Genomic DNA, 27,694 nt, shown 5'->3' on the forward strand with positions numbered 1-27,694 from the left:
TTTTCAGCTGTGCACCACCCAGCTTATGAGCAGCTTCTAACTGCATTCTGAAGAGAGCTGCAAGCCCAGGTGGACCAGGGAAAGTATCTGGAGTCTGGCTTGTTTGTTTTGTAAATGAAAAAGTACGCTTCCAGGAGAGTTGTTATCCTAGAAACCACTATTAAGAAAATTCATTGTGGCTGGGCGTGGTGGCACACACCTTTAACCCCAGCACTCGGAAGCAGAGGCAGGCAGATCTCTGTGCGTTCCAATCCAGCATGGACTACCAAAGTGAGTCCAGGACAGCCAAGGCAACACAGAGAAACCCTGGGGGTGGGGGGGGGGGGGGGGGGGGGGGGCGGGTTGTGCCTCTATAAGATCTAGTGGTAGACATACTGGGGGACACTGTCTTAATTAGTGATCAATGGGAGAGGGCCCAGCTCATCATGGGTGGTGCCACCTTTGGGCTGGTGGTTCTTGGTTCTGTAAGAAAGCAGGCTGAGCAAGCGACGTGGAGCAAGCCAGTCTGCAGCAGCCCTCCAAGGCCTCTGCAGCAGCTCCTCCCTCCAGGTCCCTGCCATTTGAGGTTCTGCTGTGACTTCTTTTGATGATGAACTGGGATGTAAAAGAAGCAGCAAAATAACCCCCCGCCCAGGCGCTTTGGCCGCGATGCCTCATCGCAGCAGAGTAACTCTGAGCCGGTCCCTACTGCTGAAGGCGGCTTAGTCTATTCAACCGCCAGGATCTGGACATGAACTCACTGTTTTCGGTTCTCAAAACCTAGCTCAGTGCTTTACCTCACATCTGGAACAATCTCGCTATCAAATCATCACCCTAGAAGCTCCCTTTGGGCACTGCTCTGCTCTGCTATCTTACCAGTACAGACCCTCAGCTTGTGGCTGAAGCCTCTTTAACTGCACTGCAGCTTCTTTATCAGCTTGTATTCCTTCTGTCGGCCACACTAAGCACACACAGACACACTTGCTGTGCTCGTTGTGATGTGAGAACATCAGTCACTAGGGCTGAAGTCAAAGAGCCTGCATCGATCTAAGCCAGGGCCCAGGGCAGGCGGGGCCACGTGTCAGAGGGCCCTGGGCAGGCAGGGCCACGTGTCAGAGGGCCCCAGGGCAGGCGGGGCCACGTGTCAGAGGGCCCTGGGCAGGCGGGGCCACGTGTCAGAGGGCCCTGGGCAGGCGGGGCCACGTGTCAGAGGGCCCCAGTGCAGGCAGGGCCACATGTCAGAGGGCCCTGGGCAGGCGGGGCCACGTGTCAGAGGGCCCTGGGCAGGCGGGGCCACATGTCAGAGGGCCCTGGGCAGGCGGGGCCACGTGTCAGAGGGCCCTGGGCAGGCGGGGCCACGTGTCAGAGGGCCCTGGGCAGGCGGGGCCACGTGTCAGAGGGCCCCAGTGCAGGCGGGGCCACGTGTCAGAGGGCCCTGGGCAGGCGGGGCCACGTGTCAGAGGGCCCCAGGGCAGGCGGGGCCACGTGTCAGAGGGCTGCCACTGAAATGGCTACATCTTGTATATTTGTTATTATTTTTAAAATTCTGAAATTGCTGGGCAGAGGTGGCACAAGGTTTTAATCCCAGCACTCTGATGGCAGAGGCAGGTGGATATCTGAGTTCAAGGCCAGCCTTGTCTACAGAGCAAGTTCCTGGACAGCCACAGCTGTACAAAGAAACCTTGTCTCAAAAACAAAAACAAGTTTCTGTGGAAATTTAAAAAAAAAAAAAATTTACCTGTTTCAGGCATAGTGCATCTCTACAGTAAGCTGTGTCCAAGGGGACACAGTCTCACTCTACCACCTCCAGTGTGTGCAGTGCTAAGGGGTGAGCCTGGGCTGCTGGGCAGGCTGGGCCGGCTGCTGCACCGCTGGCTCAGACGTCACCACAGCCCCCTTCCAGTCCTGCAGTTGGAAGCAACAGCACTGGGACCAGAATCCTGCTCAGCCCCAGGGACCTGGTGTGAAGGAGGAACGCAGACAAGGTTCCTTTTGAACACATCGTTCCTGGCCACACAATGAGTATGAGGCAGGCCTGGCTACATAAAACCCTAGCATTTTGGTTTTGGTTTTTAAAAAAGAACATTAGTTTACACGAAGGACTGAAGGCTGCAGAGCAGGGAACCATGAGGACAAAGCACCCCGGCCCCGGGCTACACAGCCAGGGCACAGCATGAGAGTGAGCCGAGGACCAGCAACGTACAGCAAGGAGAAAGCGGCACCTTAGGCCAGTGCCTAACACTTGGGTGACGTGTTGATGTCAAGTGCGCTTTACTGCAAGTCGTATTTTCTACCTAGTGATCAAATTTTCCATGTTCTAACGTATTTAAATTTTTCTACACCATCCTAGTCATGCTCTATGGATACAAGAACAGGCAGCACCATGGAGGGTTTGACAAATGTCTTACTGTGCACAGCTCAGATGAGTGATGCTTCTTTAGTGTACAGAACAGGAGCAAGAATCAGCTAAGCAAAAATATACGACAAAAGCTGTCAACTCTCAACACTAACGCACAATCAACTCTGGAGAACCAGGAAGTCACGTAAGAAACCAGTGCTCTGCTTCTGATACTAGGCATCACTGGATTTGAACCTGTCACACAAATGAAATATGATGTCTTTATGTAAAACTGAGTGCTGAAATAGACACAAACAAGATAGCCTTAAGTTATAAGCTATAAGCTTAAGTTATAAGCTAAAATGTGAACTTACTAACCAGAGATTGTTAGCGTAATCTCCTGTGGGGAACCAGAGGATGATGAGGTGGTGGGGCCAGCAGCTTGGGCAAGGACCTGGCTGAGACTTGAGTTGTTGATGGTGAGGGTGATCTCATGGGGGCCCGTCGAAGTGGACACGAGGCCTTGTGAAGTCATCGCTTGAGTGAGGTCCTGTGTCCCTGCTCATCATCACAAAGCAAATAGCATTGAGCTCTAAAGGGCATGATTCTCTTGGTTTATATGAAAAACATCTTAGTTAAAGGATTACTTTTAAAAGACTCAGAATAAATTATCAGTCAGTTCTAATTACTTTATCTGAAAGGATAAAACATCTGAGAGTTCACAAGGGCTACATCTGACTCCCCAGGACACAAAACAGAAAAAGAGGAGGTGGAGGAAGAGGAGGGGGAGAAAGAGGAAGAAGAGGAGGAGAAGAAGAAAGCGAGTGAGGAAGAAAGAGGAGGTAAGTGAAACGATAAAACAAAAACTTGCTTGAGAAAAAACATTCCATGAACTATAAAATGAACATATACTGAATAAACACCATTGAAACTAAGAAGACTTTTAAGCTTTTTATTTCTTTGGTAAGCTTTACAGAGATAAAAAATGGCAATACACTGACCTAAAACCAAACGTGTCTCCAACAGCAACAAAATGTAACCCCAGAGTCTACAGGAAAAGAGCAATGGGTTCTTACCATTGCTGGTGGTGGTGAGCACAGAGTCCTGGTCAGAGAGTGGGCCAATGGTCAGATTGGCAGATGTCACTGTGGGCTGTAAGGACAGGCCTGAGATGGGCTGGATGACAACACTGGCTGGGACAGTGCTGTCTGATGTCTGAAGAGAACTGTTCTGTGAGGCTGTGCCAGGCTCGCCAGTGACCGGCTGAGCAAGCAGGTTACCCTGTTGTAGTGTTTGCTGCAAAATGCTCGGATCAATCTGTAAAGCAACCCAGATAGTCGTAGTGTCAAGGTGTGCTTCCGTGTGGCTTAAACAATGTTAAAGCGCAGGAAAGCATGGTGGTCACCATACCTGCAGTGTGATATTGTTGATGCTGGAGGCATCAATTCCAGAAATCTGAACGTTCGGTCCAACCAAGTTAGCAGCCAGCTGTAATTGGATGCCTTCCAGGGTAGCCAAACTCCCATCAGTCAGAGATACTGTCAAGTCCCCACCAGCTGGTCAGAGAATGAGAAATGAACAGGCTTAATATTACAAATGCCTCAAATCTAAAAGAATTCACTTTTCCCCACAGGGATTTTAGAACACAAACGTTTTACATGTTATGGTAAAAAGACTCTAGCTAAGGAGTACAAATATTTATAATACAAATATATCTGTATTATCTGCTTATAACAAAACAGCACCTGTGAAATAATCCTACCCGTCCCAAACACCAGAAAACACACTAAAATAGGCTACTGATCAGCCCATAGTTTAATGCAACAGCAACCACTAAGTGGCCATCTATCTGACTCTCACATGACCCAAGTAAAGAGACACAGAAGGAAAAGACTCACAGGACGTTAAATAGTGGCAAGAACTGTGGCATTTACTTATAAGTACACAAACCCAGTTGGTGTAAAATTTAGTACTTTTTCAGCATTGTGTGACCAACAACAGGATAGGCCCACTAGATTAAAGGGGTGAGCTCTGCAAAACACACACAATGGGAATGCCCACTGGGAGGGAGGGGTTTACACTCGCTGACTCCGAAGTTTATCAAAGGACTCAGGCAGCAGAGCAGATGCAGTGGGAGAGTAAACACGGACTTCACTTTTCCTATTGCTTGTGAGGGAAAGGCTCAAGAGTGCTCGCTGTGGGAACAGATGAGAGGGACATCTGCTGGCTTCCTACCTGAAACGGATGCGGGAAGGATCGCCTGGCCCACCAGCCCTTGCTGAAGCATGTTCTGGTCAAACTGCCCTGTTAGAACAGAGTTGTTCATGATGAACACATTGGGGTCGGAGGAAGAGGAGTTGAGCAGGTTCACAGACTGCAGACTTTCTGATGAGCTTCGTGTCACAGGCTTCCTGGCCTTCTTTGGGTCTGATTTGTAATGAAACTGCATATGAGTCTTCCTTCGCCCGGAAGTACGGAAGCGCAGCTCACAGTGAGGGCACTTGAAAGGCTTTGCCCCTGTGTGCAGACGCATGTGCACCTTCAGACTTCCTTTTGTGGAGAAGGCATTGCTGCAGACATGACAGCTAAACAGCTTCTGGCCTGTAGGAACAGCAGGAACAATCAGCAGGAACCAGTGGCAACCTGAGCTCACAGAAACCCTCTCCCAGGCAGCACGGACCGAGGGCTTTAGGCTCTCAACCATGGCTGCTACCGACAGGTAACTGCAGGAACCTACTCACACACTGTCTACAGTCTGAAGTCAGTGATCTCACAACCCTCAGAGGCTTTGTGTCCTGAAGTCACCACATTCCCCCTGGAACAGTGTGCACAAGGAGCATCCTGCGCCCACGGGGCCTGTGTCCACTGTTTTGTCCTATCACCTCACTCTGGCTCTTCTCTTGACTACCTACAGCATAAAAGTCACCGAGGCACAGATGCCACTGACAGTGACAGGCCCCAGGGACAAGTGCCACAGACTCAGGCCTCAGTGCATCTGTGGTCCTGCCTTGCTCTGTGGTCTCTTCTTACCTATGTAGCCTAAGCTGAACTCCCAGCCCTGCAGAACCCAGAGAGCCGTGCTGACCTCAGGGAGCAGCACAGGGGCCCGGTGGGTGAGCAGGCTGATGGAGTGACGTTTCTGTACCCTGTGTGCAGATGTCCTTGTCTATTCAAATGCTGACTTCTGCATCAGCAGAGAGCGAAGCAGCCTGGGCTTTGGTGGTGTTGAGCATCACCTGTCTCAGTGCTTTGTAAACACTGCTCGTCATCTCACCTGCTGATTGGCTGAATAAAGAGCTGACTGGCCTATAGCAAAGGTGGAAGAGAGTAGGTGGGGCTTCTGGAGCTAGGAAGGAGCATGAAAAGATTCACCTACAAGGGTGTGACACTGAGGAGGGGTAAAGAACCATGGGGCAGACAGCACAGACTGTAAGCTGGTGAGGAACAGCAGTAAGATGTAGACACTGAGAACCTGATGAGACAACAGGACACCGGCCTCTGGGAAGGCCTTAATGAGTGAGTTTCCCCCTGTTTAGTTACCGGTAATAATCCATCAGGAAAGAATGAGACAATTTCACATAAATGTAGGAAATTCCATCTGTAAATTGTTCAATCTCATGACCAAAAATTTTGGAATATGGGTTTATTTGACGAGGCTACCCATGGAGCACAGTAACAGTGTCTATCAACTGCTGAATGTTCCTATGTTCCAGATACTCACGTCTCAGTGCAGGGATTGGGCTACTAGTGGCCTCATGTCACACAAGGAGCCTACAGCTCAGAGAAGACATCCAACTGCAGGATTCAAAGAACAAAGCTCTGTACTTTGTTAATACAAGTGATTTTCAGATCCTCAAGTCAGATGAAGAAAAGGGCCAAGGAAACAAGACACCATGTGCCCCTTGTAAGATTTTTCTCCTCACATAAAAAGATAATATAATCTGGTAACTGTCAACAGAGTGGCAAATATCAGCAAACTGCATCTCTTTGGCCCAAATGAGACTAAAATGAACCTTGTGAAAGAAGAGGAGTGAAGCCTGCGTAAGGACGTGTGGAATCTGTAGTTTGATTTGGGGGATTTTACTCCTCCCCCTTTTCTTTATATTAGAAAGAAACCTTTTGAGTTCTCTATAATGTTGAAGCCTCTGTGCACAGAAGACTGAGGCATTCCCGAAGATGTCTGCAGTGCCCAGGGATCCCTGCTCACCTGTGTGCGTCTTCACATGGCAATCTAGAGTGGACTTCACAGTAAAGCTCTTCCCACATTCATCACACTTGTATGGCTTTTCTCCAGTATGGATTCTAACGTGCCTATTAAAAGAGCATTCCTAATTAAGGGGTTTCATTTTTTAACTATATACACATTTACAAACAACTTCATAAATTTATTATCATAAAAATAAAAAACAATATGCTACTATTTCTGATAAATATAGCCAAGAAACAGCTTGAGGCTTTGCTGCATAACAAAGCATGCAGCCACATGCCCTGCACTGGAGTCTACACCTCTGCTGTTACTGGGGTGCTCTACGAGCCTCATCTTTGCCTCCATTATCGACCAGAGCCAAACTTAGTGTCCTGACTGCAAACTGGATGACAGCAAGTGGATATGACTTGCTTCTTCCCATTCCACACAGCCCCAGAGCTCGTCCACCTGCTCCTGAGTTTAAGGTCTGTGCTGGTTTGAATAGGAAAGGGCCCCAGACTTGTGTGTGAAGTTGAGGCCCACAGGAGGTGCGGCCCACAGGAGGTGCGGCCCACAGGAGGTGCGGCCCACAGGAGGTGCGGCCCACAGGAGGTGCGGCCCACAGGAGGTGTGGCCTTGTGGGAAGAAGTGTGTCACTGTTGGGGCTGTGAGACCTCAGGAGCTCTCCTCCTGCTGCTGCCAATCTGGATGCAGAACTCTCGGCTCTTTCTCCTGCATGTCTGCCTCTGTGCGTCCTGCCATGAGAATGGACTAAAGCTCTGAAACTGTAAGCCAGCCCCAATTGAAAACTGCCCTGGTAAGAGCAGCGTGGTTGCGGTGTCTCCTCACAGCAATGAAGCCCTAACTACAAAAGGCCCCGTTCTTCACCACTCTGCTCCACTGCGTCTTGCCTATCAGTCACTCTCAGCTGCTTGACCTGCGACACCTGGTGGCATCCGGTCTGTTCTGCTCTCTCAGAAGCAGTGACACACCCTCACCTCACCAGGTCGCTGGGCTTCTTGAAGCTCTTAGGGCAATATGTGCAGCAGTTGGCATGCTTGGGTTCAGCCTCGAGCTCGGCTTGCTTATCCTTCATCTCGCTGATGCGGTCCTTTTCTGCAGCCGACTGCACCAGGACCTTCTCAGACACCGTAGCGCTCTCCTGGGGCTGAATTTTGGCCAGCTGGGCTGTCTCCTCTTCTGTGAAAGTAATGACCTCAGGACGAGGCTTTCGTGATGCACTTCTATCAGAATTTTCTTCCTCTTCCTCCACACATGTGTCTATTAAAAGCATAGAGAAAGGGTTCAATCAACACTAAAATTCAAGTTCCAACACAAGAAAAGATGAAGCACGAAAGGATAGAGTTAGTAACCTAATTAAGCCACATTTCAGACAGCAAACAGCTTCTTTTGCAACCAGGGCTAACAGGAGCTCACTTGACCAGGGAGAAGGAAGACAAATGAGAGCCCACTGTGGTTAAACGCCAGCTTCTGCCAGCTACAGGCCAGCAGTTTAAAAACCATCAAAGCCCACAAAGCCACCAGGATTCATAGAAATGTTACTACGAGCCAAAATTGATTACTAGGTAAATAAAACCAATGCTCAAAAATCACAGACAACTAACAAAATAACAAAGAGCCCTCAACTAAAAAGAATGAGGACAAAGAAGAAACTGAAAACACACGTGCACGCGCACCCATATTCTCATTATAAAGATACATTCCAGCTGCTTCAACAAGACAAAATTGCAATGAAAACATATGAATATAGAGGGTGGTGGCGTGCCTATAATCTCAGCACTTGAGAGGCAGAGGCAGGAGGATCTTTATGAGTTCGAGGCCAGCCTTGTCTATAGAGCGAGTTCCAGGACAGCCAAGAAACCCTGTCTCAACAAAACAAAACAAAACAAAACACAAAGCTCTCAGCACCTGCAGGAATGATAGTTACGGAGCTGCTGGGGGAAGAGCACAGGAGACTTCCCCTCACACTGCTGTACTCCTCACTCCTCAGAACAGGAGAGTGAGGGTGCGCACGCATGCATGTGTGCACGAGACTCATGACTGAAACACGTAAAGCCAAAATCAAGGGGAGCTAGGGAAGTGACAGTGCTGTGCCCAATCAGTAAGTGTGAAAAACAACTGGACTGATGTTCTAGAACATAATGTGCAAAAAGATGGGACAGACAGAAAGGAGGGAGGCGCTGGAGAGGAGAGCAGTCATGGAAGACGGCCAGGAAATTCAGTATCTACTCACAAAAGTTCTACATAAAAGAAAATACCACAAATAAAAAATTTTAAATACATTTATAAGGTCTGGAAGGAAGACTTAGGAGCGAGCTATAGATAGTGGCCCCCCACCAATACTGACAGTGAAATATGGAGAGAATTGTATTGAAATTTTTCAAATAATCAAGATATATGGAAATCAATATAAAAAAGTCATGAAACAGAAAAAGACAATAAAATTAAGCAAAGTATATAGATAGCAAAAATAGAAAATGACTCAAGTAAGGCCAAATAGCTAAGCATCCCAAATGTGAAGGAGCAAAAATTCCTATCACAAACACCACGCGTAAACAGGGCAAAGAACATGGCTCTTCTCCTTTGGCTAAGAGAGACGCAGGACAGGAACGAAGACACATCACAGTGCCTGTCAATACTAGCACAGTGACAAAGCCAACAGCACAAATCACACTGGCACTGACTTAACGCTGTCGACGCTTGCTGAACTGCTAGGAGGGACCTGTGGCTGGCCTTGAACAGTACTCACGCCAGCTCGTTAGCGGACACTATCAAACTACTGAGGTGCAGTGCCTGATAACCTTTACTCCACAGGAAGCCTGACTTATTTTCATGACCACACTAAGTCCTACCAAACTCATCTAGTCCTTGACGCACAGAAGGCCAGAAGCCAAGGCCCTCACAACTGTCTGCTCAAGAAGCTGACCAACAACTGCTTTGCAACACCCAAGCCAGGGCTGTTGTCATTTTAAAGTGGTTCAGGCAAACTGTAATGAGTCCCTTTTCAAACCGTAAGACATAGCTACACTGTTCTCATTTTAGTGCAGGACAGGAGAGGTGCTGTGGCCTGACTAGTAACCTCGAGGGTAGATGCCTACCAGCCAATGAGGGGATAAACAACTGAGAAGAAAGCAAGGAATGCCTCAGCAGGTCTCACCTCTGAGGGCGCTGACAGAAGACCTTATGCGGCAGGGGCATGACACTGAGCACTGCTGCTCTCTATTAGCACCAGCTGCAGCACAAGCAAAAACGAGACACACATAACACACACTTCATGGCTGTGTGAGAACTGCACTCACTAACATGACATCACCTATGAAATAAAACAGGCACATTCTAACCCCAAGTTCATTTGTGGGGTTTACTGAAAAGAAACCATCCATGACATGAATGTCATGTCATGAAATCAAGGTGCAGGTATTGGACAGATAACTGTGCAGTACTTGGTAGAAAATGAGGTTAGTCTCTCAGAGCACACAGCGCCCTGTGCATCAAGTGAGGTAATGAAACATGACACTTGAGTATACCTCTGGCCAGAGGGACATTCTCATAGATGTGTCTCTAGAATCAGCTCTGCATTCGTCCGCAGCAAGTAAACTACATGCAGGCACAAGATACACCACACAGCACCTGATAATAAAACACGGCTACACGTGTACATCTGGTGCAGCTCTGCACTTACTATGTCAGGAGAGGCAGAGTAAAGTGTACTATAAATATAAAACACCACAACAAAGTCTACCCAGTGCTGAGGGCACCGACAAGGGCATGTGCTGGACTGGACGCCAGGTCAGTGCATAGTGACCGGGAAAGTTCAGCGGCTTTTCACTGTGCGTCTCTGAACTTCTTAAAGAGCACACAGGCTTTCATGTTCTGTCTATGAACTGCAGTTTCTCAAATGCAGGTAGAAGTACTTGCTGCACAAGCCTGGCAGGAGCCAGGTGGAGCTGGAAAGAGAGCACCTACTCCACACATGTGCCATGGCCCATGCACCCACATACGCACATCATGTTCACTCCATAGCAAGCTTTTTAAATGTCAAGGTACTATTAAGCTTAACTTGTAAGAGTCAATTTTCAGATCAGTTTGTAATTTATAACTAAACTGACATTTGACCAGAAAACTTTGAAATAAAAACAAAAACTACCTCCTCCCTCTGTCTCTGCAGCTGTGGAAGCCGCAGCTGGGATTGCCTGGTGTCTCTTCATGTGCTTTCTACAGTGGATCGCAGTGCGGAAGCCCTCTTCACAGAATGGACACTTGTAAGGCTTCATGCTCATGTGTGTGGCCATGTGCCGCGTGAGGCTCCCATTGGTGGTAAAAGACGCGTTGCAGATGCTGCAGCTGAATGCCTTGACTCCTGTGTCAACAGACAAGAGCATATCACACCAAGTGTTACTCCAGTCTCTTGAAATCACAGGCGCTCAGGGACAAACAAATTCACAACAGGAGGTATATGTGGCTTCCAGTGTCTAAGACTGGCTGGATAGCGTTGGAAACACAGACACCACCTAATAGCACATGTCTGACTGCATTTGCTACTAAAATGAACAGCTCTGAGAAGAGGCTGCTCACAACCAACCAAGACTGCTCTGTCGCTATCCTTGACATCCCAGTTGCAACTTGTTTGTAGATAGGACGCAATGTCTCTCTAGCTCCATCTTTGAGCTGCAAATGGCTTGTTAGGTAGGATCCAGGAAGGGCCTGGGAAACCTTCCTACAGCCTCAAAGTTACAGTCCTGACTGAGTCAGAAGAGGCAGCTGGCCTGGCTCCACCTTCCCTCAGTAACCTGCTCTCCCTACCTAGTGACCTTTCTAGGCACCACAAATCTCACAGCCCTTAATACCACTCCCTAGTCACCAACAGACACACCCACAGGCTTTCCTTCTTTGTGCAGTTGTAAGTGGTACACCATCACTTTCAAATACAGCCTTAAACAGACTACGTATTGGTGTTAAATGTATCAGTATGTAGTAAGCAGAATGTGTTCAACAGGTAACTATAATCACAAACCATATACCTGGTAAAGATCCACTGGCCTTGAATGGTCATGCTATATTTTTAAAAGATTTACCAAATTAATGATAATAAAACCAATCAACTAACTTTAAATTGAGAGAACGATTGGAACAGACGACTCTCAACAAGTGCACAGGAAGAAATTCGGCACGGTGAACCACTCAAGACACATAAGTCACACTCCAGTGAGTGATGCTCCCCACCCAAGGATGGTGACAGCAACAACACCGTACAATGTACTGATGGGGACAGGGAAGAATGAGAACTGTCATACATGTGCTGGTACACATGGTTACTTGAAAAACAGTTGGACTGAACTAAAAAATCTACAAGTTGGTTTTCTTTTTGGTGTCTTGAACCCAGGGCTTTGCATATGCTAGGCAGTGTTCTCCAACAATCACTATCCCACAGTCATCCCCAATGCTAGAAGGTTATTCTTATGGCCCAGCAATTGTATTCCTTCATGATAAAGCCATACCTAAATAGAAGTATTCACACAAGCCAAACAGTAGATCTAGTAAGTAGGTAATAAAACTTGGTTAACTGTACAATGAAATATTATGGACCATAAAAAGGTCATATACTAATACACGCTACAGCACGGATGAGCCTTGAACGGTGCACTGCACTAAGTGGAAGACCGTGACGACTACAGACCATGCATGAGCCACTCACAGGCAATCCTACAGCATGCGATCAACAAAGAGGCAGATCAAGGGTTAGTTATGGCTGGGCACAGTAAGAGAATAAGGGAGTGACAGATAGAAGGTATACAATTTTTTTAGATGAAATAAAAAAATACTAAGATTAGATAGCAGTGCTTTCAGAACTCAATTGGAAATACTAAAAACCACTGAATTGAGGCCAGCACAGTGGCTCACACCTGTAATCCCAGCACTCGGGTAGGCACAGGCAGGATGATCTTGGTGAGTTCGAGGCTAGCCTGGTCTACAAAGTGAGTCCAGGGCAGCCAAGGTTACAGAAACCCTGTCTTGAGGGGAGGAAAATAAAAACAAACCCACTGGATTGTATACTGTGCGTGAACTGAATGATGTGTGGATTACATCAATAAAGCAGTACCATGAAAAGAGGAAAATCATAATTTTTACAGAAAGTAACCTGTGTGTGTCTTCTCGTGGGACTTGAGGACGCCAGAGGAGACAAAACCACGCCCACAGAGCTTGCACTTGTAGGGCTTCTCCCCCGTGTGTGAGCGCACATGCTGTTTCAAGTGACTGGACTTCTTGAAGCCTTTGTTGCAATAGTCACACCTAGAAAGAAGCACAGAGAACTCAGGCCCTGCTCCCTCGGGGCTGACTGCCCAGCAGCCCTTCAGCACGCTCACCAGTGGTCAGTGCTTTTAGACAGACCACACTCAGGAACTACAAAAAGCAGCACAAAATAGAGCCAAGGACAACTAACTGCCTCATCAGGTCCTGTACTGGGCACATGCAATCTTAAATGTACTATTCTGAAACTGGTAAATGATCTAACTCTCCAGGAGACCAAGTATCTGATGTAGTCATTACACCGCGTGACAGGGACAACCTCCTGGATGCTTTATGAGCTGGGAGAGATAACGTAACCATTTCATCACCAGAGGAGCCAGGTCTGTGCAGCGATTACCTGTAAGAGCGCCTGCTCTGGTCCTCACTGTCCTCCAAGAACTGTGGGCGCTGTGTTTGTAGGTCCAGATCCTCTTGAGATGACTCTGGAAGCAAACGGGTTGCCTAAAATGATCAGAAATACACAGCAGGAATATATGAATAAATAACTAAGTATAAGATGACTCAATAATGACAGATATAAATGCTCATAATGCAGCTTTAAAAGAAAAGCCACAAGTAACCCATTGTAACTATTTGAAACAGAGAAAGTATGCCATTGACGCAGATATGATTAAGTATGTACTTGTTTACTAAGCTATTTATTCATGGGTTGTTTGAGACAGAGTCTGTCTTGTTAGCCAAAGCTAGCCTGGACCTTGCTATGTTGACTAAGCTTGTCTCACACTCAGGATGCTGCTAGCTCAGCTGCAGGTGTTGGGACTACAGATGTGAGCTCCCGCCTGACTGTAGGCGCTGTAGCACACAGCATAAAGGAGCATGATTCACCTCAGGAAACCAGTACTCTTTCATCAGCTTGACTCTACTGCCTGTGAATGACTGGACCTTACACATCCCACACACTAAAGGACTGGCTGCCGCTTCACGACACTGTTGGGAACTGGTAGAACCTTCATGAGGAGGGCCCACTTGGAGAATGCAGTCATTGAGGGCATGCCCTTATAGGGGAAACTGGGACCCTCAACTGTCCTCCCACCCCAAATGCCACAAGGTAGAAAGCAACAGACCTAAAAATTCATGGACTAAAACCTTAGAAATTGTGAAGCAAAATAACCCTTTCCTGCTTTTAAGTTGTTACTTGAAGTGCATTGCCATAGCAGTGGGAAGTAAGTAACACACTGGTGTGGATTAAAACACCACTTTCTAGAAACAGGCAGACTTTGCTCTTGTCACAAGAGCCTTAGGGAAAGAAAAGCCACCTCTGCCTCTCAGAGGCAGTGCCCAAGCACCGCAGTGCTGGCCCTGTCCTGACGTAAGGACGACAGCCCTCATCACACAGCAGCACTGCAGCCAAGCTCATTGTACTCAGAGGGCTGAGCAGTGGCACTCAGCCACCACGCAGCATGTTCCCCACATCAGACTTGTCACCTGCTAAAATCTATAAGCTGCTACCTGGAAGCGACTGCTCTGACTTTTGCATGCCTAGTACTGACATTCGGAGATCTTTAAAGAGATAACTAATGATATGTCTGTCACTTTTAATATTATTTAAAAACATCCAAAAGAAAAAAAGAACAAGCCAACATTTCAGTGTCCCTAACCTGAGTTGAAAAATAATAATTGTGAATGAAAATGATTTTCAGAAAACTATTATTTAAAGAAATAATGTTTTGGGTAATATTTGATTTTAATATGACAACATTATTATTTTCCTTCTAACATTTATAACTCCACAAACAAAAATACACATTGTGCCCAAAGCAATATTCTTGAATTAACACACTAGTTAATTCAACTTCTTATATAACACACCGGTAAATTCCCGGCTTTCAGTCAAAATGGCAAAGCTGCTCGTGGTGCTAATTATATGAAGTTAAGATGCTTTAAGAAAAAAGATGGTCCTGTGTACTAAACAGGCTGCACCCCATGGGCTAACCAGGGTGTAACAGATGTGGGTGTGGCATAGTCATACATAGTGGCAGAAGACAGAAAGACACCTGCTGCATACACTCACCACATTAATGGCGTCAGAGCTTGGGACCTGCAGTAAGTTTTGCTGGTGGAAACTTGTGGACAAGGCCTGGGACTCGAGTGTGCTAGAGTCCTGCAGCTGCTGCACAGGTGGAAAGGCAGTCTGCTGATTGTATGTGTCAGCCACTGTGAAACCTGAAACAAATTAGGTACAGGCACTCTACAACAAATTTTAACTATACAAAAGGTAACATTACAAAGAAAACACGTTTAGGTAACCTCTGCTTTCTTAATGAGAATCAGGGTTAGGATGCTGTGTCAGCAGCTCTGAGCTGTCTGCTAACAGGCAATGTGCGGTGCCCAGTCCGTGCTCCTGGGACAGGTCTTACAGTCCAGCCATGGAGAACAGTTCCCACCAGACCTTCCTTCCAACCCATCGCCTTCTCTGGGACGGAGACCCCATATAGAATGGCTGTGAAAGTCTCTTTTTAGGAGATATGAGATTAATAAATATATTATATACAAAAGAAATCATAAATGCATGCAATTACTGGGTTTCTCCTGTAAATTTTACAAGAGCCCTCAAAGAAACACCTAAGTTTTACAAACTAAATCCAGCACTCAGCTGTTTCGTAAATTTACTGAAACTCACGCTGACCTTGTGAAAGCCCTGCAGACTCAAAGGACTGCTGTGAAGTGGTCTGCTCCTCAAACTGGTCCATGTGACCTGGGAGAGGGTCCTGGGAAGCTGCAAACCCATCTAAGGGCAAAGAGACAGGAGCACACACACTTGAGATTCACGTCCCATTTGCTGATCCACCCAAGAGTGAGTTTTCAAAGACAGGAGAGTAATGCTCATTGTTCTAAAACAGTATACACATAAAGCAATATTCTGAGATGCAGTTGTACTTAGCCATTATGTAGAGCTCAGGTTCCCAGGGATAATCCATGTGCACTCCTACCCATAGACTAAATAAATTTAGGACATCCACAGAACAAAACCGTAACTTGGCCATCGAAGTGTCTGTTAACAAGCTTGTTAAGAAGCAGGCCATCAGTTACAATGAGCACACTGATGCAGCTGAGGTGGCACTTTTGTTGACCAACACTGATAATGAAACAAAGCTACATATGGCTCTATATTCTGTACCAGGAGCCCCATCTACTGTGACCAGTAACAATTACTAGTCCCATCAGTCTGGGAATCTGCATGAACTCCTTGTCACAGTGTATTAATGAGCACAGATAAAAGAGAAAGTGTTGACACTGTACCCAAATAAGTTTATTAAAACTGCATAAAGATCCTATTTCTACAAGCCGTTAATATACTCAACATGTAGGCGCAGACACACAGAGATCCTTGCTGATACATTTCCTTAGAGAAAAATTGGAAGAACTTACTACAAAATGTAAACAGCACATTTTTCTGTAGGTCTAAGATTTTCATTGATTTCACAATTGCCCACAGTAAGTCAGATTGCTTTGTGTTTGAAACAGACAACAACCTTGATCCACACAAGAAAAAAACCAAAACCAAAGACCACCCATTCCCTAAAAGGGGGCTAATAAAATGGAGCAGTGCTGCTTGGCTCGACCATAATAGTGCTAAAGTCCAACATCGCAGCTGCGCACACACAGACCAGGCACAAACTGTGACATTACAAGGTGAGCAGAACAGCTGATACAGCTCAGTGGTGGACGGCTTCGCCTGCACAAGAGCACCAAGAAGGTGGCACAGAGTCTAAGAAGAAGGCACAGGGATGGCCCTGAGTCTAAGGACCACAAGACTTCCCTGGGGTCACGAGAAAAGCTAAAGCTTCTGAAATGGTACCTTCGTCAGCCTCCAAAGGCTGATCTGCCAATGGCTGTGCAAGCGCTGCCGCATCTTCACTGCCCACCACATGCTGTGGCCCCAGTTCCAGCATAGCCTCGGGGTCTGCCGCCACCGTCTCTGGAGTTGGCTGCAGCTCTGCACTTTCAATCTCCACAGGCAGGGGAGCTGATACTTCCATGCTCTGCTGGTCCACAGTGCCGTCGTCCATGGAGGAAGGCTCCTGATGCTGCTGGAGCTGCTGGGCCAGCTCATATCTGTGGGAAAGCAGCAACAATCAGAGGTGGAGACACTTCCACAGCAGAAATGCAGCTGTGAAAGACGTCATTCACTCAACTCAATTATTTCGTTGTGAAGTCATGGTGTCAATCTAGCTAAAAGTTAAGCACTTTAAATTCTAAAGAAAACCTGTTGCCTTCCATTGTTGTCAGCAAACACAGGACATGAAAGCAAGAGACGGGAAGGACAACATATGCAACAATCTCTCAGTCTAAGGAGCCAGAGCACTAATAGGCGCCTGTGATCTCGGCACTTAGGAGGCTGAAGAAGGAGACAAGCTGTGAGTTCAAAGCTTTCCTGGACTACATAATGAAATGAAGTCTCAAAATGCCCCACACTCCCTTAAACAGCAATCTTGCCCTCTGCCCACTCTTCTCCAGGGCAGTCAGTTTTTGTGATAAGTGTGGATGTAAGTGCCCACCCACCCACACGTCATGTGTTGAGGACTTGGTTTCCAATATAGTGATGCTCAGAAGTGGGACCCAGGAGGTGACTGTGTTAGCACCTGACCTGCTCAATGAACAACCCTTGCTAAATTCCTAATACTTTCGGGGAGGCGTTGAACACTAGGAAGTAGGTCCTAGTTGCAGGAAGTATGCATTTGAAGACTGTCACTTGTCCCTTGACCCTTCTTTCCCTTTCTGCTTCCTGAATGCCCTGAGATGAGGAGACTGTCAGTGTCCCCTCTGCCACGGTGTGGACCTCACCACAGCTTATGTTACGGTGCCAGCTAGCCACAGGGGGCTCTGAAACTGTAAAGAAGATAAAGCTGTCATCCTTCAAATGGTTTGTAGTTATTTGTCTTATCAGTGAGAAAACCAACAGCACAATCAGCTGGTCACGCTCAGAACATGTAATGTGAGGCACAGGCCACCCTGACAGTCTCATGTTACTGCTGGTCTTTGCAATACTCACACATATGAAACATACCCAGTACATACTCATCAGGATCAACAGTTCTCTTTCAAAGAGAAAGATGAACAATGAATTTAGTGAAGGAATCCACTTTAAAAACTGTATCATTATCTGACTATCTGGCTAGCCACCATGCAAAGAATGTACGATAGTGAGTCACCCTTCCCTCTCTTACGCACATGGTTAAGCCCTCAGCTGTAAAGCGTGTGCTCTGCCTCAGAACACTAAGGTATCTGCACCCTCTAAATGCCACACTGAGTTCCTTACCTCTTCATTTCCTGAAAGTAAGAATCAATTCTCAACACCTCCTCCTCCAGAATGGTAACAGACTGTACACCGAGCATCAAGCAGTCAGAAGGTGCACCTCACTCCCTTACAACACGTGTCTGTACTGCAGCAGTCAGCTGGCTCTCTGGCCGGCCCGATGACTGTCTCACCTGGGGCTTCTGCTTCCTTGCCTAAGTGTTTGGTTTTTGATTTTAAAAATTTTAGTTCTATAATCATATATGTCTATTTTTTTTGAGATTATAACTATATCATCTCTCTCCCTTTTCTCCCCTATCTCCTTGTTCTCTCTCTCAAATTCATGGCCTTTTAAAAAAATTAACCGTAGCTACATACATATATGTGTTTATATGCATATGATATGGTGTGTGTGTGTACACATATATATATTCCTCTATACATAAATATCACCTGCTCAGTTCAAATAATGTTACTAGTATGTCTGTCTGTCTTCAAGGCTGACCATTTAGTATTGCATAACCAATCGGTGTGCTCTGCTCCAGGGGCGGGGTGGAGGGTTTTTTCCTACTCTCAGCATTCCTTACTGCCTGTAGTAGGGCTGAGGCTACTTAGGTATTCTCCTGTTTTTGGCGTTTTTGAGACAGGGTTTCTCTGTGTATCCTTAACTGTCCAGGACTCCTTTTGTAGACCAGGCTGGCCTCAAACTCACAGTGATCCACCTGCCTCTGCCTCCCAAGTGCTAGGATTACAGTCAGGTGCCACAGTGCCCAACTTCTCCTGCATTTTTAATCTAAATGTGTATTAAATTTTGGGACCCTCCAAAACAGACAAAGGAGGAAATAAGGGCTAGTATCGCTCCTTCAGGTCTGAAGCAATCTGTACAAAAATCTGTAAGAGAAAAGTGCCTGGTATCTACGGTACAGAGTGACAGACAGATCAGTTTCCAACACACTGTAGAGCCACAGTGATGCACACCCCTCAGTGTAACTCTGACCAACAGACACCATCAACAGAGGACCTTAAACCATGTATTCTCAACATCTTCACAGAAAGTGCATCTAAGGGCCTGGCTTCCTGGCAAAATAGCACTTAACATGACACAAGGTACCCAAATTCCCAAGCTCCAGGCATCTCTATAGCTTGTGAACCAACCTGTAGAAGGGACACGCCATTCTTCTACCTGAGTGGGAATGGTGGTATACATCCCATCAATGTTTGGGATATCCAGGTCCCAAACATCCAAGCTCAGCATCACTTCCAAAGGTGTGTTGTGGTACAGCAAGCATGTAACTGTGAGGCCTACTACATGTAACAGATATGTAACTATGAGGTCTACTACACCTAACAGACATGAAACTCTGAGGCCTACTACATACGATGCTGCCTGGGTGGTCTGTAGCAGCAGCTGACTTCCTTGCTAAATATTTCAAAATCAAGTCAACTATGTTCAATGTGCTTGGACATTCAAGTCAGAAAAAAAACACCCAAACAAAACAAAACGACCCACAAGACAAAAATGGTCTGCTATAGTTAACTTGTTGTAGCACGTGGGGTTTGCTTTTGTAGGAAATGTGCAGGCAGATGCATCTAAGCTGATATGCTGTCTGTCTACAGGTCAGTACTCTGGAGTAGCAGGTTTGATGCCCTCACTTAAGATAAGTGAAGATGCTCTACACTACACTGCTGCTGCTATAGCTTCCCAGGTGTGCTGGCTCCAGTTCTAGTGAGAAACATGCAGCTTTTATGCTATGAGCTAGCATTCTACCAAGAACGTTCTATTCAGTTTACACTGAATAACCGCTTCATAGTGTATCTGGAGCCCACGGTCTGTGATTCAACAATAGAATACCACTGAAATCAGGCCAGAGAGGTGGCTCGACAAGTCAGGGCTCTTCCCGTTCAAACCCCAGAGCCACGGAGTGGAAGGAGGGAGCCAGCTCCCACACACATGAAAAAAACCAACCTATAAATCACAAGATTGACTAAGACTTTGTTTTTCTTTTTTTTTTTCCAAGACAGAGTTTCTCTGGGTAGGCATGGCGGCCCTGGACTCTTTACTTGCTCCACCCCATCTGGGGACGAGATGGTAATTAAAAGGCAGGCCCATCCCCAGCCATCCATCAGCAGCACACCTTCACCAGCCATCCATCCCCAGCCATCCATCACCAGCACACCTTTACCAGTCATCCATCCCCAGCCATCCATCACCAGCCATCCATCAGCAGCACACCTTCACCAGCCATCCATGAGCAGCACACCTTCACCAGCCATCCATCAGCAGCACACCTTCACCAGCCATCCATCAGCAGCACACCTTCACCAGCCATCCATCAGCAGCACGCCTACCTGTGGGTCTTCATGTGCTTTTTGCAGTTCAGTGACGTTTTAAATGTTTTCTGACAATAGGGACACATGTAGGGACGGAGGTCATTGTGTATGCCCATGTGTCGCCGTAAGCTGCCACCTGTGGTAAAGGCTCCATTGCAGATCAGACACTTGAAAGACTTGAGTCCAGTGTGCGTCCGAACGTGGGCTTTGAGCACTCCTGCGGAGACGAAGCCTCTTCCACACTGAGAACATTTGAAAGGTTTTTCACCCGTATGTGATCTAAAAGGCAGAGAAAACCTTAATATATCCATTACACACTTATAACACTATAAGAAATGCACACTCAGAGACCCTCCACTGTGGCACTCTTCATTCTCTACATTTTGTAATAAGCAAATATTTCTTTTTTTTTTTTTTTTTTTTTTTTGGTTTTTCAAGTCAGTGTTTCCTCTGTGTAACAGCTGTAGCTGTCCAGGAACTCTCTTTGTAGACCAGGCTAGCCTCGAACTCACAGAGATCCTCCTGCCTCTGCCTCCTAAGTGCTGGGATTAAAGGCGTGCGCCACCACCGCCTGGCTGTAATAAACAAATCTAAGTGACCAGAGACACCGAGCTACACACACTGGAGGAATAATCTGCATCTTCAGTGAAGCTCTATTTTCAGAAAGCCAGACCACCTCTCGTGAGCATGTTTCTATTTCTTTTCACTGATGCTAGCACCAAAAATTAAGCTTTGGTGAGAACATCTGAAAAGGTTAAACATTCTAACTAAAATAAGAACAAGCAAGTCTTTGGCACATGCTGGAAATTGAAAATGCTAAAATATAAATGGAATATAAGTAAAACTCAGGGGCAATTTCAGACCAAAATACTTGAATAGATATATTCAAGAACAAAAAAAAAAAAATCACAAAATTTTTTTAGCCGATTAAATATTTTAACCACAAGCTAACCTAACGCCACCATCCTAAATACTTAGTCAGCAGGTCACTGAATCTCTGCGCTTACACTAAGTATCTCTACCTCCCCTCAGACCTTACCTGATGTGTTGTTTAAGATGGCAAGACTTTTTATATGCTCGATGACAGTAAAAACATTTGTATGGTCTATCTGCTTCGTTGCCAAAATTATTATTAAAATAATTTTGGAAAAATTGGTTTTTTGGAATGGGCTGGATAAGACCTGTAAGTCAAAAGAAAAGCAGGAGTCGTTACTTACTGTTAGTTTCCTACTGACATGGCAAAAGCATTTGCTTTAAGGCAAAGGCAAAGTTCTGATGCACTGTGGACTCCAATATCACAACAGATGCCATTTCAGTTATGTCATCAATTATTACATATTAGTAAGTCATTTCCATGCCTATGGTGAAATGTGTATCAATCACTGTTTTCCTGGCAATGAAAAGTATGTACAATGGAAAGTGAACATATATACACACTATACACATGTGTATATACAATATATATACACATCATCTTGCATGCTTATCCCAGCATTCACACGAGGATAACAAGTTCAAATTTATCCACAGTCTATAATACAGGATGCTCTGTCTCAAAGGGAAAAAAAAGAAACACGTCTGTTGCGCTGATCTTTCTGATGACTTCTCCCTATATTGCAGAATGTGAAGGTTTCTCTTCTCAATTGTTTGACCTCTATATTTTTATGTCATAATCATAGATAGATAAAAATTCAAAAGGGTTTAGAGAGGTGGCTCAGGAGTTAAAAGCACGCAATACAGTTGTAAAAAGCTCAATTTCAGTTCCTAGCACCTATCAGGTGGCTTACCATACAGAGACTGAACAACGTGTGAATCTACCTGTAAAAGTGAATGAGTGCTACAGTCAAAATGCTGACATCCCCGCACACGTCTACGTTAACATCCAGCTACAGCCTGGCCGTAATGAGGAGGAGGACTTCATGAGGTGAATAGTCACTGGAGTGGAGCCTCCTGAATCTAACTGATGCCGATATAAAAGGGGCCCTGAAAAGGTTAACTCACAACTGCTCTGACTATTGAGACCTCAGCCAAAATCCAACCTCTGTGACTCCCCATCCAAGATTCAGGGACAGCATGGAGGCTGGAGGATGGAGGCCTGCGGTGAAACACCGGCTCCTGGCATGGACACAGATGGGGCCCTGCACACTGTCTGCACAGAGCAAAGACACAAAGTCCAAGGGGCTGGCTGGGAGGAAGAAGGGGCTCTGTGTGGGCTGCAGGAAGATGAAAGATGGGAATGAGCTGTGACTGAGAGCACACTGCATTGCATACATGCAGGAAACTGACAGAAGAAGGAAGAAGGAGGGGGAGGGGGAGGAAGAGGAAAGCGGCCTGGAGAGCTACCTGGTACTATCTGTGAGAAAGAAGGCCCTCTGACATCAAATGTACCCTTCATTGATCAAACCCCATTCTGCCTTAATTATACTATTACTGGGTGGAGTTTGTTTTTCTTTCCAACATGAAGACTGAGCAGCCAGAACCGTAATCTGTAACACACCCACAACATCCAAGGACACCAATAACAACCCGCGCTGGGGGTTCCACATTAAAGCTCTCTTTACCTACATAGGCCCATAGAGACAGAAGTGCCTCTTTAATGAGGACACACACACACAAGACTACTTTTCTGTCACACTCTTTATCTCAAACAAAAACCACAGTTTGAGGAGTACTTTAGGGTTTTAATTTTGATTGTGAACCATACTATCCCAACAAAGCACGTCCTAATGCAGACTTCGTCAGTGCTCTGCCTAAAAGTATTTTCCTGCATATATCATGTATTCACCCTCCCAAGGTCCCAGAGGAAAGAGCATATGAGCAGGCACAGTTCTCCAGGGGCCATCTTACCTAGGTCAGTTATAAGGATTGGTTCTTGCAGAGGAATGTCGGGGACAGGAGCACTGCTCTTGCCCACACGCACCTTCGCAGGTTTGCGCTGGTGCCTCATCTTCCTCAGCTCCGTGTGTTTGAAGTGGGAGGCTACATGAGTCTTCCTGTGGCCTGAGGTTCGGAACTTCTTATCACAGTGAGGACAAGCAAAAGGTCTAACTCCTAACAAAACAAACGCACATTTTAGAATTATTTCAAGCAATTCCATGTCAACAACAGCAATAACAACAAATGTCCACATGAAACACTTCAAATACTAGGCTGCTTGTTGTTCCTCCTTCAGCAGTTGATGCGTCTTATGGATCAGGGATTACCCTCTTGCGTTTAACTAGTATTCGAGAGGTTCGGCTGTATGACAGCTACCGTATAATGCTACTTTAAGGCAAATCCATAAATTGTAAAATATGCATCTTCAATAACAAGCCATCCTAAAGAAATCCAAATGTGTCAGACAGCCCAATCTCTCCAGCTGACTTCCATAAAATAGAACAGCACTCGTCCTGGAGGCAGCAGAGATTACACACAGCAGAGAGAGAGAGCAGTGAGAGCAACTGTCATTAAGTAGTGAAGACATCGCCCCCTCGTCTTCCACTATGGTATCCCTTCTGTAAGAATAATCCTCTCTCATAACTTTACTAGTAAATGAAAATTCAGGTTCCCTGGACAAGAACATAATGCAGTAGGATAATTTTGGCTTCTTCCAGAACCCTGGGTTCATGACTACCAATCAATATGGAACTTAGGATGGGGGAAAGTAATAAAAATGTTTCAGTTAGAACTATATATTTCATGAATTTTGGGATATGCAAATGATCTCAATAACACTGTTACTTACAAAGATATGGAGCCCCAGTTAAAGCCTGCAGGCCTTCTGAGACTGTAGGGTACATGTACCTTCCTCAGGAAGGCTTGATGGGTCTAAGGCTAAATATGCTGTCTCTTTACCTCTGTCAACATGTATTCATCTGTAAATATCACCTACTAATTGTCTCCAACCATACCCTTGGTTCCATGAGGATGGAGGTCAAAAATCAACAAAGGGGGAGGAAAGACCTGTGAGAGAGGTCAGCCACTGCCGTTTCTACACCTCCCAAACCAGCCTTTGCACACCTGTGTGTAGGCGGATGTGCACCTTGAGGCTCCCTGAGGTGGAAAAGCTCTTCATGCAGTACTGGCACTTGAAAGCCTTGATGCCAGTGTGAGTTTTAATGTGAGCAGTCAGGGTGCTCTTCACGGCAAAGGCCCGGAAACACTGTGGACACTTGAAGGGCTTTTCATGGGTGTGGATGCGGATGTGTCGCACAAGGTCACTGGGCTTCCGGAACTCTTTTGTGCAGTAGGGACACACGTGCCACCGTACCCCGTTCTCCTCACGAATGGAGCCTGCAATGACAAGGAAAAGAGAATAGTCCAGATGGTCTAGAACTACAGTAGTGCATAATAAAGGCGCCCGTGTCCTGTCCTGAGACGACAGGCTAAGGCAGCTCACTGCATCAATGGAAAGTGCTAAGCTTTCTGTCATGAGAACCCTAGCATCACTGACAGTACCAAAGATGACAATCATAAGAAAGTCCTGCGATTCCATGAGAATGAAATTCATAAACCCCCACTTAAGGGCTGGAGAGATGGCTCTGCAGTCAAGAGCACTCTCTGCTCTTCAAAGCTTCAATTCCCAGCAACCGCATGGTGGCTCACAACATCTATAATGTCATTTGTTGCCCTCTTCTGGCCTGCAGGTGTACATGCAGATAGAGCACTGTATGCATAAAATAAACAAATCTTAGATTTAAAAACAAAACACTTATTAAGGCAGTAGTGTGCAAATCACCATTCACAGGACACAGTTCAGCCTGGATGAGAATAAAACCAGGTGTGATCAAATGATTCCATGGTAGTGCAGCGCAGGAGACTGAAGACTGCTCAGCCCTGAGTGGAACTGCACCCCGAGTTGGCTCCCGGATCCCTCAGTAGGAGTGTAACAGTGCACATTCACACGGAAAGTGTAAGTATAAGGAATCCATGTGTTTTGGACACAGCACAGCAGCTATAAAGTCAGCAGTTGCATCAAAACATATAAGCCTGCCAAGTGTAGTGGCACACGCCTTTAATCCCAGCACTCAGGAAGGCAGAGGCAGGTGGATCACTGTGAGTTCAAGGCCAGCCGGGTCTACAAAGCGAGTCCAGGACACCCAAGGCTACACAGAGAAACCCTGTCTCGAAAAACCAAAATTTATGTGCAGCCAAGCCAAACCAAACTTTCGCCTGGACAGAAGGTAGGCAGGAAATCCCACCCACTAGCCATGGAGCTGTTGGTGACTGCTGGCTGCTGGGAGACGAGAGCAGTTTTTGTTAAATAATAACTTATTTAAAAACAAAAAACAAACAAACAAACAAAACAGACACAAAGTTTAGTGGGAAAGGAATAGGGAGGGCACTTCTGGGCAGTTAGAGAGGGGAGTGTGAGTCAACGCACATTGTATGAAACTAATGAATACTTGTTGGAAATGACTCCATGATCAACTTGAAGGACAAGAACAGCAAGAAAGATGCTTAGTCATTTATTGAGCATCTTAAACCACAAACAGAAAGTCATGAGAATTACGAGTGAACGACAAACTCTAATGCAACAGTAGAGAATTAACAGTTAAGACAAATCACAGTGTGTGTGAATCTGGGGAATTCATTAACCAAAGCAAAAGACTCTGTCTTCAACAATGATGGATGCTATTATACAGCTCTGAGCCTAGTTCAGAACTATCCCTAACAGAGGAAAAAAAAGAATGTATAGAAACAATGACGTATTAAAATAAAAAACTTTAAATAAAACCCATTAATGATTTTTATTTTAAATATTTTCTTTTTGAAAAGATTATTTTTAACTATGTGTATATATGGGGGCAGGGAGTTGTACATGAAAGTGCAGTGTCCAGAGGCCAGAAGAGTGCGTCTGATCCTATAGGCATAAGGTGGGTGTTGGGAACAGAAGCTGGGTCCTCTGAAAGAACAACAGACATCTTAACCCACAGAGCCACCTTTCCGACCCCTTTAAAAAAATATTTTCAGTAAGATTTATCTGTGAAATCAAACAGGCATTCATATTAATAATAAGATAATTCAGGTAAAGAACACACATAAAATTAAACAGACTTTTGCCAGATAAGTGAAATTTCAACTCAAACTGGTTTCAACCTGTGTGTACAAGAAAAAAGAAAAATTCTTATCTCCTTTTACTTATTAGAAAATACATAGTTTTAAATATACGACAAAAATACAAGACATTCTATCTAGTAATGTCCTTTGTAAAAGAATATCCAAATAGAAAAGAAAATCAGGATGATAGTTAGAAAGGAAGGAGGAAATAGTAACAGAACTATAATATTTATTAGCTAGATTTGGAAAGTTGCCCTAGAAATAAGATTTAGATTCTAAACATTAAAAATATGTACCTAGATATATAAGATGACATAATACAAAACTGTCACGTTATAACTATTTCTAGGAATAGACTATAACAGAGACTCCACACTAACAGCAACAAGATTCTCTCATGTATGTTTGGGGGGAAAAAAAGAAAGAAAGAAAAAGAAAAGAAAAACTGAATCCAGATTTCCAGTTCCAGTAAGTAGAAGGGCTGGCAAGTGAGACCTGCACTATGGTTTGGTAGGCTTCTCCTTCCAAACACACTTACACACTTCTACAGGGAGATCACATTCTTCAAGAGGAATTAGTTTTCTAAAACTCAGCCTCTAGTCTTAACTTTTACAAATAAGTCTAGAGCCAGGCAGAGCTGAATACACCTCATCAATACAGAATGAAATGGCAGGCAGTGGAGGAGAGCAGTCTCCAAGAGACCCACAGAGAACAGACCTGGGGGCAGGGGCACCTCACACAGACACACAAATGTAACTTTAAAAGTGTAAAAAGTAAGCCATAGTTCTGTCATGTTGTTGAAGTGTAAGTATCACAATGCCTAAAATGCAGGATATGCTTGAAAAACTTATTATTGATTTCCTTTATCTAGTTGTTTGTCTTTTCCTGGATTCTTTCCAGTGCCTCTCTATAGGCCTCTTTAATGTCTCCACAGTTAAATGGAGAGTGGGGACTGACTACCACACGAACTCTGGTGCCCCATATTTGACCACATCCCCTTGATGGGGAGGCCTGGTGGCACTCAGAGGAAAGATAGCAGGCTACCAAGAAGAGACTTGATACCCTAGGATCATATTCAGGGGGAGGAGGTCCCCCTCAGTCATGGGGGAGAGGAATGGGGTGAAAGTGGGAGAGAGGGAGGAATGGGAGGATACACAGGATAGGACAACAATTGAGATGTAATATGAATGAATTAATAAAAAATTATAATGCAAAAAAGTTAATTGTAATGCACTTTTGTAGACTCAAGGGTGGA

At 45.5% G+C, this 27,694-nt stretch overlaps 1 protein-coding gene across 8 annotated transcripts in view; it reads right to left on the reverse strand.

The window, feature by feature from the left end:
• Znf236 (zinc finger protein 236) overlaps positions 1-27,694 on the reverse strand; it is a 91,595-nt gene that overhangs the window by 27,054 nt on the left and 36,847 nt on the right. For 6 of the 8 annotated variants that reach the window (XR_007832494.1, XM_051163808.1, XM_051163804.1 and 3 more), the window contains 16 exons: positions 24,400-24,672; positions 23,248-23,451; positions 21,440-21,581; positions 20,419-20,679; positions 16,633-16,889; positions 15,460-15,561; positions 14,845-14,996; positions 13,171-13,274; positions 12,664-12,815; positions 10,672-10,884; positions 7,502-7,784; positions 6,525-6,628; positions 4,553-4,918; positions 3,728-3,873; positions 3,394-3,634; positions 2,696-2,878 (listed from right to left, as the gene is read on the reverse strand). Coding sequence is in view for 7 of the 8 variants with exons in the window: in XM_051163808.1 (XP_051019765.1) it covers positions 2,696-2,878; positions 3,394-3,634; positions 3,728-3,873; positions 4,553-4,918; positions 6,525-6,628; positions 7,502-7,784; positions 10,672-10,884; positions 12,664-12,815; positions 13,171-13,274; positions 14,845-14,996; positions 15,460-15,561; positions 16,633-16,889; positions 20,419-20,679; positions 21,440-21,581; positions 23,248-23,451; positions 24,400-24,672 (3,183 nt within the window). In the remaining variant the exon portion in view is untranslated. The remainder of the gene's footprint in view (positions 1-2,695; positions 2,879-3,393; positions 3,635-3,727; positions 3,874-4,552; positions 4,919-6,524; positions 6,629-7,501; positions 7,785-10,671; positions 10,885-12,663; positions 12,816-13,170; positions 13,275-14,844; positions 14,997-15,459; positions 15,562-16,632; positions 16,890-20,418; positions 20,680-21,439; positions 21,582-23,247; positions 23,452-24,399; positions 24,673-27,694) is intronic. The other 2 variants (XM_051163805.1, XM_051163810.1) reach the window with 1 other exon arrangement.

This window comes from Acomys russatus, chromosome 20 (genome assembly GCF_903995435.1).
Source record: "Acomys russatus chromosome 20, mAcoRus1.1, whole genome shotgun sequence".
In the NCBI taxonomy this organism is placed as follows: Eukaryota; Metazoa; Chordata; class Mammalia; order Rodentia; family Muridae; genus Acomys; species Acomys russatus.